The sequence below is a fragment of the Azolla caroliniana genome, unplaced genomic scaffold (genome assembly GCF_043228905.1).
Source record: "Azolla caroliniana isolate FFs.n. ecotype wild unplaced genomic scaffold, voAzoCaro1.0.p SCAF_1126, whole genome shotgun sequence".
Taxonomy (NCBI): Eukaryota; Viridiplantae; Streptophyta; class Polypodiopsida; order Salviniales; family Salviniaceae; genus Azolla; species Azolla caroliniana.
In genome coordinates, this window is record NW_028231561.1 from 1 (window position 1) to 10,536 (window position 10,536).

The following is a 10,536-nucleotide window of genomic DNA, read 5'->3' on the forward strand; positions in this document are numbered from 1 at the left end:
ATGCTGTATCTTCTTCTTCGACTCCATGGACGTGGATTTTCGAGCACCTGGTCAGCCAGAAGGAAGTTGGAACGCCAATTTTGCGAGGTATTCAATGTCTTTCCCTTTTCTACACGAATTCTGTTTCTGCATAACATCTTTTCCCTAATAATGGTTTGGGGTTACATCTACTATGGTGTGGGCATGAGCATTGTTACATTTGTATAAAAAATTTGCAGCCTCGGCATTGGTTAGAGATTTGGCTCGCTTTCGAGTTTTTTATGGGGGAAAATGCTTCCACTCTCTTATTTACAGCGTTCTCTTTGAAGGAATGTTGCCTCTGGCATTATTTGGAACGTTTTCTTTGAAGAGATGCTGCCTTTGACATGACTTCAAGCCCTCCGCTTTTGCATAAATGTTGCCATTGGCTTGTCCCCAATCTTTTTCTTTGCAGAAATGCTGTCATTTACCTAGATAAGAGAATTTTCGTTAGATAAATGCTTCAGATGGTTCTGTGTATATGCTGACATGTTTCCTTATCATTGAATTGGCCTTTTCTTTTCAGAAATGCTTTCTTCTGTGCCAGATATTGCTCTTTCTGTCAGCTTGCAGAGGAGGGTGGCGTTGAGATACCTAGAAGAAGCCATGTCTGCAGAGAAGGTCGATGCTTCGGTCATCCCTCTCATAGTGACCCTTTTGGAACATGCTCAAAGAGCTTCCATTTCGACTTTTCCTACGAGCTTAGACTATTCTGATTTGCTGCTGCGAGTGAAAGTAGAGGTGAGGTGACCCATAGAGTTGATATTTAACAATTCTGGCATAGGGTTTTGCATTATTTTATTTGAAAGTTTGGTTTGCAGGCAGTGCTAATATGTATTCGAACAAATCCAAGGAACTGGTGCACATTCAACCAGTTTCTTGATTATTTTTTCCCTAATGATACAAAGGATGTCCAATATTGCGAGAAGAGGAAGCAACTCTTAAGCCTATTGAGGGTATGTGTTTACCTTTTGAATACACAGTTTTTCTTGTGCAGGAACTTGTTTTTCAGGATCCAGAATGAACATTTTAAGGAAGCATCGATTAAATGTTTGGAAACTAGCTATTCACAAGCCCACCCCACCCCTCTCCGCCCTTCATAAGGGTTAATCTTTTTGGCTGGTGAATCACAGTCGGATGATGAGAAAAAATGCATGGAAATGCTGGAAAAATATCCTGTCAGTGCATTGCGACATGACATACTCAAATGCATCACTTCAGAAAAAAATCGCTTCGAGGAAACCTTTTTCAACAAGGTCTGAATTTTCTTTCTCTCAAGATGCAACTACAAACTATTTAAAATGTGTTTTGCTAATGAATGGTTTTATTAAAAGCAAACAGCAAACATTTGTTACTGTAAATGCTGTGGCGATGACATCCAACAGTGCAACTTTCTTCTTTGCAGCTTTGGCAGGATGTGCGTGTTGGAAAACTCCCTTTGAATGTTGGATTGCCAGTCCGAGAGAAGGAAAAAAGTCAAGAGGCTTTTCATTCTGCAGACATGGCACACAATTCTATCGGACATGATGACCAAATTGACATAGTGGGCCGGAATTCAAATGCTGAATCAGAGGTTTTATATGGATGGAGTGGTTAATTAACACATTTTTCATGCTTTTAGTGTTTTTCCATGTATAACAAATGTTGTAAATTACAGGATGCTGTTGAGACCAGGCACGATAAACTTGTTGCAATAGAGCTGGAAAAGAGCAGTTTGAGGAATATGGAAAGGGATACTGCACAAAAATCTTACAGTAATGGCTATGAAAACAAACACCAGCATGGGGCTTGTGGTTCTGATTTGAAAGGTAAAACAAAATCAGCAGGTCAATCTTCTAGGCTTGTGCAAAGTCCAAAAGTGCAGTTGAGGCAAAGGAATCAGTATGGTAAAGCTATCACATCCTCCAGTCCCTTAAAAGATGTGAAGAACTTACGGGCTTGTGTAAATACAACAGAGAGTAGAGATGGTTTAGCAAGTGCCCAGATTCCGAAATCTGGGAGTGATGGCCAAGAAGAGTACTGTCATAAATGCCAGAAGGGAGGAAATTTGGTTTGCTGTAATGGCTGTCCAATCGCGGTGCATAAAAGATGCTTGGGATCTGACTCCAGCATTGTACACGGAGAGTGGTTTTGCCCTTTGTGCTTGCAAAAGAAAGCAGCTGAAGCAGTAGCAAAGGCAAAAGAGGAGGAATTGGCAGCAAAAGAAAAAGTAGCTCAATTCATGGCAGAGCTAAACACTAAGCGGGTCACTGAAAAAACTGCTTCTCACAGGATTTCAGATGATTGTGGAGTGAAAACTGACACAGAAAACATAAAGAAAACGTTGGGCAGGAAGAAAGATGCTAGACAGATTAATAGTTTAAAGGCTGATGTGCACAAGGAAATGGAAGCAAATGCTTCTGAAACTGCAGTGCATACCTATAATGATATACAAGAAGAGGTTGGGTCTCCAAGCAAAGAATGCCATGACATAATCAATACTCCGCCAAGAAAAAAAGTTAGAGGTCTCGTAAGGGACAATGTAACTTGTGATGGAGCCACAAATGATGCTGGTGGTACATCTTCAAAAATGGTGAGTGAATCAGAAGGGCACGCAATTCAAGCTGGTGTACCGATTCTAGCTGCAGATGGTGACGGGCATGATGGTGATATAGAAGAAGATAATGTTAAAAGCAGAAGCTTAAGATGAGGTGGTGTATATTCCTTCTCTTTTATGATGTGTTCATATCCTTCTGTTCGTCTGCCAATTTGATTAAAACTCCCAATGTGCTATGATTAGAGAAAACCGACTCATCCCTGGTTTGCGGCGGAAGCGGCTCCCATGGTCAAAAGAAGAGGAAGATGCTTTAAAGGTCTACCTGTTTTATATTTTGTTTCTTTCATTCATTGTTTGGAAGAAAAAGATGCTTTGAAGATCAACTTGTTTTATATTTTATTTCGTTCATTTATATGTTTTTACCATTTAAATATTATGTTTTCCTCCCCTAACAGGAGGGTGTGAAAAAGTTTTCACATGATGGTACATGGGGATTTCAGTGGACTCGTATACTAGATTTTGGGCGAGGAAAGTTTCATCCAAGTCGAACTGATATTGATCTGAAGGATAAATGGCGGAATCTTGTTAAAACAATGGGATAATCTCGCACATGTTTTTGATTCAGCAATTCATGCAACTAAATTTGTACCAGTCACAACTCATCCAGGCCCAGCTCACACTTCTGTTTGAAGGATAGCTGTTTTGTACACAGATATGTATAATAAAGGAAAACAAGTTATTTTTCCAATGTCTCCTACAGATGATAGTTGAATTTGTATACATAATTCTTATTTGTAAAGATGAGTCATGTAAAAAGCTCACACATATTTGGCTATGTATGTGTTAGCACCCTCCATAGGTATGAATGCCTTTTTTTGTAGCGTTTTATCTTGTCAAGTCCATGATACTGTTCCATTGTCATGAAATATATTCACTTTCCTTGGTGCCATGTGGAGTAAAACTGGAGTACTTGAATGATTAGATGGGTCAAAATATTCATCATTTTTATCACTGGCACTTTATGATTTTGGTCCATCTCAATATCGTTGTCCACCTCTTTTGGATGCATTGAATGAGATGTTGGTAGAAAAGTTATTTTAGACACTACCAGATAGTATTTAACTACATCAAATTAAGTGATTGGTATGTCGGGTTCCTTTTTGTCCTTAAAATTCAAGGCATTCTAGATAATTATGCGAATATAGCTTTTCTTCTCTCTTTCTGTTTGTAGCCCATGGTGTTTGATTATGTATGACTTGTTTCACAGCCATTCTTGGCCACATTTCAAACAAATAAAAGCTAAAAGCTTCGTGTTGCATCGAATTAAACCACATGCTCCACTGCTTGTGCGGGCCCCCGCCAAATAGAGAGGTCTAAAGACAAGTTTGATGATGAGTGGAAAGTATTACATCACCAAGCTTTTGGCTTCATTCAGGAAGGAAAGCACAAACAAGTTGTACCTAATGAAGCAATTGGTGCATTTAAGGTATCATGTGATTGAGGTCCAAGGAATCATTGACTGGTTATCATCAATGGGCATTACAATTTGCACACGAGGTCAGCTCTACTGGTGTTTGGCTCCTTTGCTAGATGATGGCAGAGTTATTTCTCCTTAGTTCCTTTGGCATCACAATTTACGACAAGGTCAAGGCCATCACAGTTTAGGATGAGGTCAGAGCTCTTGTGCCTTGAGAGACAGTGAAGGTAACTCAATGCAACTTAGTTCCTGCTGATTTTATTACTTGTAATTATTTGAAGACCAAGTTGATGAATGAAAATAAACTGGAAAGTGAAGGAGCAAGTCAAGAGCCAAGTATGTAAATGTTGTTGTCATTGTCACCAAAACTTGCTCCAAGTATGTAAATGTTGTTATCATTGTCACCGAAAGGGTATGTGAAGATTTTTTTGTTGAAATTTAAAGAAGAAATCATCACAAAAGCATGACAGTGATGTGATGAAGGAAGCACTGCCTCTACAATTGGAAAATTTCTTTTTGTTGATGATTAAATGCCATCAGCCTGATGAGGAGGCAATTTGGGTGTGAGATAGTGATGCCACTGCTCATGCTGCATGTCACAAAGATTTCTTCAATTCCTACACTGCAAGTGATTTTGGAGCTGTGAAGATGGGCAATAATGAAGCAAGTTGTTCATTCAGAGACCACAAATGGCATTGAATTGATCCTTAAATATGCGAGACATGTTGCACGTTCGAGGCTCAAAGTAATCTCAGTTCGGCAGCCTGATGATGAAGGATGTTTGAGCAAATTTGGTGGTGAACAATACAGGCTCACCAAGTTAGCATAATAATAGAAAGGGGTAAAACAGTATCTCATATATATTACATTCAAAAATCTCTAGTTTTTCTGTCAATGTTTAGAGAATAAAAACCAAAGTGTCTGGTAGCACAAGAAACTTGGCCACATGAAAAGGGGAATGCCGCTGGTCAAGAACCTCTTGTAAAAAATGGAGAGTCTGCATTTGAAAGAAATGTGCAGATTCTCTAGCAGGAAAATGACATTGATTTGCCTTCAAGAATCAATCATCTTCAAAGAGGACAGAGATATTAGAGTTGATACACTGTAATGTGTGTGGACTGGTGAAGGTGGGGCCACTTGATGGTGCTAGATATGTTTTCACTGCTATTGATGATTTCTCTTGGAAAGTTCGCTATATCTTTACCTCAAAAGATCAAGTACTGGATAAGTCAAAGAATTTGAAGCTTCAATTGAATAAGATAGACTGAAAGGAAAGTCAAGTGCATTCCCACTGTCAATGAAGGCAAGTATTGTGGTCTGTTTGATGCATATTGCAGGCAGAAAGGTATTAAGACATCAAATCACCCCTCCAAAAGACATACTGCAATTGAATGGCATTGCGAAGAGGATGAATAGAACATTAATAAAGTGTGCTAGATGTTTGCTGTCACATGCAAAACTACCATGATCTTATTTAAGGTGAGGTCAATGTATGTTGTTAATCTCTCTCACCATGTTATCATTTTGAAGGAGATGTTCCAAATCAAGTTTGGTATAGTGAAGTTGTCTCTTACGATCACTTACAAGTGTTTGGAGGCAAAGCCTTTGCTCAGATTTCTCAAGATGAGAGATCCAAACTTGAGGCAAAGACACAACAGTGTATTTTTCCTGGCTATGGATAAATTTGAAGCTACAAGTTGTATGAGTAGCGAAGAAAGTTGTTAGAAGCCATGATGTCATTATGGAAGATCAAATGATTCAGGATATCAAGTAAGGCACATGCAAAAATTCCTCAACAATATGTTGGATCTATAAATTCAAATCCAATTACCACAGTTCCAACAATCGAATAGGTTAAATATAATATTCAAATTGAAATTTATATAATGATTCGTTCGGATGCAGGTGACAAGGATGCTCCCAAACATGAAGAACAATATCTATATGGCAGGCCAACAACCACCTGTACTAGAAGTTCCACCAGCAATGTGAAGGCAGACCATTCGCACGATACTCTTGAGATGAGTACTTGGTGCTATTATCAAATGATTCTGAACCGAAAAGCTTGACATAATCAATGGAAGATGAGCACAAAAAGAAGTGGATGGAGGCCATGTAAGAAGAGATGGATTATTTACTTGAGATTCAAACATTTGAGTTGGTGAAGTTGCCTCAAGGCAGAAGGGTTCTGAAGAACAAGTGGCCTTATTCATTCAATGAAGCAATATGAGCACTCTACATCCAAAATACAAGGCCACGCTAGTAGTGAAACGATTTAGTCAAAGAAAGGGTACTGATTTCCATGAGATTTTCTCTCCATTTATGAAGATGACATGTATTGAGTGTTCTTGACTTGGCAACATGTTTTTACTTCGAGAATGAGCAACTGGATGTGAAAATAGCCTCCCATCATGAGAATTTAGAGAAAGAAATATACATGGAACAACCTGCAGGGCCTATAGAGAAAGGCAAGGGGGAGTGTGTATGCAAGCTGAAGAAATGTCTTTACTGCCTAAGTCGATAGTAAGAGAAGCTTGATTCATTTATGGGACAGCATGCCTACAAAAGTTGTAGTGAAGACCCATATGCATATACTTACAGGGGTTTTCTCATGATGATTTTATTATGTTGTCGGGCTATGTCAGCGATATTTTGATTGTTGGAAAGGATGCTTCCAGGATTCCTGTGCTGAAGAAGTTGAGTCTTGGAAGAAGAATCGATAGAGATAGAGCCTCCAAAAAGTAGTTTAAATCACAAGAGAAACTTTACTAGTTTTTGCATCTCTTGATCTTCTATAATACATGTTTTGTCACATTAATATTGCCTAATCACAATATTTAGTACCATGTATCCTATCAAGTGGAAATTGAGGATTTGATATGAAGTTGGTATGACAGTTTGTCTAAACCTATCAGATGGCCGAAGTCAATTATTTGCTCAACATTTTACATACATGACCTTGTGATTGTGTTATATTTGTTTTGGTAGTATAACCATACTACATGTCATGATGGAGTTAACAATTGAAATGTTGACAAGAAGTCTTGAAAGGTTTCTCTATACCATATGATTACAAACAACAAATTGAAATATTGGCTTGGAAGATTTTACTTATACTAGATTACAAACAACAAATGATTAATTTAGGTATTACAAACAACAAATGATTAATTTAGGGATGTCATGTATATTAGCCTGATGGTGGAAATGTTCACAGAGGCTTTCTATATAATGCAAGTGATCATACAATATATATTTTGTAACAATTATTTGCAATGATAATGTACAATGTCTTAGAGTTGCATTTTTGTAAGTGATATGCAGACAGTGTTTTTTATTCAGGACACCCATTTTATTCACGTTTAATATGCCCATAGCTTCAATGGTTTATTGATGGGATCACAGATATGATTTTATGACATGCTCAATAACTTCAATGGCTTGTTGATGGGATCACAAATATGATTTTATGATATGCCCAATAACTTCAATGGCTTGTTGATGGGATCACAAATATGATTTTATGATATGCCCAATAACTTCAATGGCTTGTTGATGGGATCACAAATATAATTTTATGATATGCCCAATAACTTCAATGACCTGTTGGTGGGATTACAAATATGATTTTATGAAGGTTGTGCGAGAGGCAATACAGGGCTAGACATAGTTCGACGTAGGCCAACTGTCCACTGTCCACTTATCCACAGAATCCTCTCATAAGCCATGCGTATGTGGTCATCTTACCTGCAACAACAGATATCTATCTTATTGCTTTGAAGTAGCAAATAAGATGCCTCATCATGTGGGTCGAGTTTACTTGAAAATCAGGTAACATGTTTAAAGTGTGCCATATCCCGCATGAAATCTACAAGCACCCACCAAAGCAGCAAGGATGCATATCACATATGCTTTAAAGTACCACATTTGATGTCTCATCTTGATGGTTGAGCTCGCTTAACATGTGGGCTGCAAATTTGGCACGGTTAATATCCCCATGAAGTCTACAAGCACCCAGCATAGCACACCACACTGCAGGAGTTGCTTTATAAGGCATGTCATAAATAAGATCCTCGGCTTCATCTAACCTTCCTGCACGGCCTAGTAAGTCTATCAAACATACATAATGCTCCAGCAACGGTGTCAAATTGTGGACTTCACTCATGGAAACAAAGTAGTGATACCCTTCATTTATTAGCCCTGCATGACTGCAAGCAGAGAAAAGGCTCACAAACGTCACTTCATTGGGCTTCACATTGTCTTGCAGCATTTTCTCATATAATCCAATAGCCTTCTTTCCATGTCCTTGTTGGGCATAGACAGTGATCATAACGTTCCAGGAAAGGAACTCCTTTGCTTTTATATGATCGAATAATGCCTGTGCCTCATCCAGCTTTCCACAATTCCCATACATGTGAATAAGTGCATGCAGGATGCCAATATTTGAATCAAACCCATAATTTGCTGCGTATCTATGAATTAGCATGCCTTTTGGCAAAACTTCCATGTCAGCACAAGCACTCAGAATGCTTGTAAATGTGGCCTCATCTGGATGTAAATGTTCATTTTGCATTTTATCGAACATCTCAAGAGCTCTCTCTCCTTGATGTTGCCTCACATAGCATGCAATCATTGCATTCCAACACACTATATCAGGTATCGCAATCTTATTGAAAATTTCACGTGCATCCTCAGATGAACCACAATTACCATACATATTTATAAGAGCTGTTGCAACTAGCATATCATTTCCATCCCTACCTTCGGACATATATATACATTTGTGAATGTTCTTCCCCACCGACAAAGCTTCCGAAGAAATACATGCACTCAAAAGGTTGAGAAAGGTGATGCGTGTTGGCTTCACGTTAGCATCTTGCATCTCCTGGAATATAACAAAGACCTCTACAAATTGCCCTTGTTGCGCATATGCAGAGATAATGGAATTCCAGGAGACTACATCACGAAACTTCTCCATAGTATCAAATACCGACTGGGCATCATGTAAGGCACCACACATAGCATACATATGGATAAGTGTATTCATCACTTCAGTATCAAAATCCAATCCATGCTCAACAATCAATCGATGGACATGTCTTCCTTCAATTATTTGGCATACATTTGCATATGCCGTGAGACCATTAATGAATGTACTCTTGTCTAGCATGATATTTCTTTCTTGCATCATTTCAAACAACTCCCCTGCCTCTCTACTGCATTCTTCTGTATCATACGCAGAAATCAATGCATTCCAAGAGATAGTGTCATGGACAGGCATACTATTAAACATTCTTCTAGCTGCCTCAAGATCCCCACACTTACCATACATATTGAGAAGCGAGGTCCCAAGAACCTCTTCTACATAAATGCCATACTCCACGAGGTCTGAATGAAGTAATCTGGCATCATCTAATGAAGCAAGGTTACCACAAGCAGTTAAAACACTCACGAAGACAACATTGTTAGGCTGGAATCCCCATTGAATCATTTCTTTGTAAAGGGAAAGAGCTGTATTGCTCTGGCTGTGTTTGTTACAAACAGAGATCATAGCACTCCATGACACCATTGTACGGTGAGGCATATGATCAAACACATAGCATGCTTCTTTAACAAGGCCATATCTGCCATACATGCTGATAAGAAGATTAGCCACGAATGTGTCTGAATCAAGACCGGATCTGACAACACAGGCATGGATGAATTTACCTTCAAGGGGAGGAACGTTTTTCTGGAGGAGCAATGAGATGCTTTCTCTGTCCAGGATATCAGTTCTGGATGTGAGGGTTTGTTCTGCCGACGAAGCGAGTGAGGATTGATCGAAAGGTAAAGTGGTTCGACGAGGGATCGAACTAGTTCGTTGAGAAAGAGTCGGAGAAGGCCATGGAAGGGCTTGGACAGCCGCAGGGGCATAGAAAGAGCTGACCAGAGCTTCCATGGAAGCTTCCTTTAGCTAAGTTGTATTGGAACAATCTTCCATCCAATATCTACATATCTATCTGTAGGAAGTAATATACATAATGATAGCAATTTGATCATTTACTCAACACTTGGACCAAAGTTACTTGGACCGACCAATCGACACACCCAGATACCATGTCAAGGGCGCACACACACAAACACAAAGCCATGTACGTACGTATGGTACATACGTAGCTTGGGTGCTTGTGGTCCGTGGAAGTTGAATCCAACAACTTACATTTGTTTGATTGAACACATGTGTCCATTCTCGACCACCTCTCCTCCCTTTAAGACCCTTGACACATAATATGAGAATCAAAGTTTTTCCTTCTTTGGGTTGGAAATGGCAAGGGCATGCCATGGGTTCAGACAGATGATGCCTATTGGAGAATACAACCATATCTTTTGGACTAAGAGGACCTTAGTGTACATACATGAATGAACATTGTGTGAGAGGTGTACTTCCAAAACGTTGTCAAATCAATTCTAGAAAAGCTTCATCATCCCCTTTTCCTTACATGGTTGTTGCTTCTTCATCAAACGG

At 39.1% G+C, this 10,536-nt stretch overlaps 1 protein-coding gene, 1 long non-coding RNA gene and 1 pseudogene across 3 annotated transcripts; 2 read left to right on the forward strand and 1 right to left on the reverse strand.

Annotated features, from left to right (window-relative positions):
* Positions 1 to 5: 5 nt before the first annotated feature.
* LOC147847362 (uncharacterized) lies at positions 6 to 3,405 on the forward strand (annotated as a pseudogene). Its single transcript, XR_015532335.1, has 8 exons — positions 6 to 87; positions 545 to 759; positions 840 to 974; positions 1,152 to 1,274; positions 1,424 to 1,591; positions 1,676 to 2,708; positions 2,798 to 2,870; positions 3,010 to 3,405. The product of XR_015532335.1 is annotated as an uncharacterized LOC147847362 (transcript).
* Positions 3,406 to 4,423: 1,018 nt separating this feature from the next.
* LOC147847363 (uncharacterized) lies at positions 4,424 to 6,120 on the forward strand. The gene is made up of 2 exons (XR_015532334.1): positions 4,424 to 5,801; positions 5,937 to 6,120. It is a non-coding gene; the product is annotated as an uncharacterized LOC147847363 (long non-coding RNA).
* A 1,133-nt stretch (positions 6,121 to 7,253) lies between these two features.
* LOC147847364 (pentatricopeptide repeat-containing protein At1g11290, chloroplastic-like) lies at positions 7,254 to 10,010 on the reverse strand. Its single transcript, XM_087339284.1, has one exon. It carries the CDS (start codon positions 9,967 to 9,969, stop codon positions 7,945 to 7,947), a length of 2,025 nt encoding a protein of 674 aa, XP_087195410.1. The 5' UTR covers positions 9,970 to 10,010; the 3' UTR covers positions 7,254 to 7,944.
* Positions 10,011 to 10,536: the final 526 nt, after the last annotated feature.

Excerpts from the sequence above, each read along its gene's own strand:
- LOC147847364 (XM_087339284.1), bottom strand. The coding sequence starts at position 9,969 with ATGGAAGCTCTGGTCAGCTCTTTCTATGCCCCTGCGGCTGTCCAAGCC.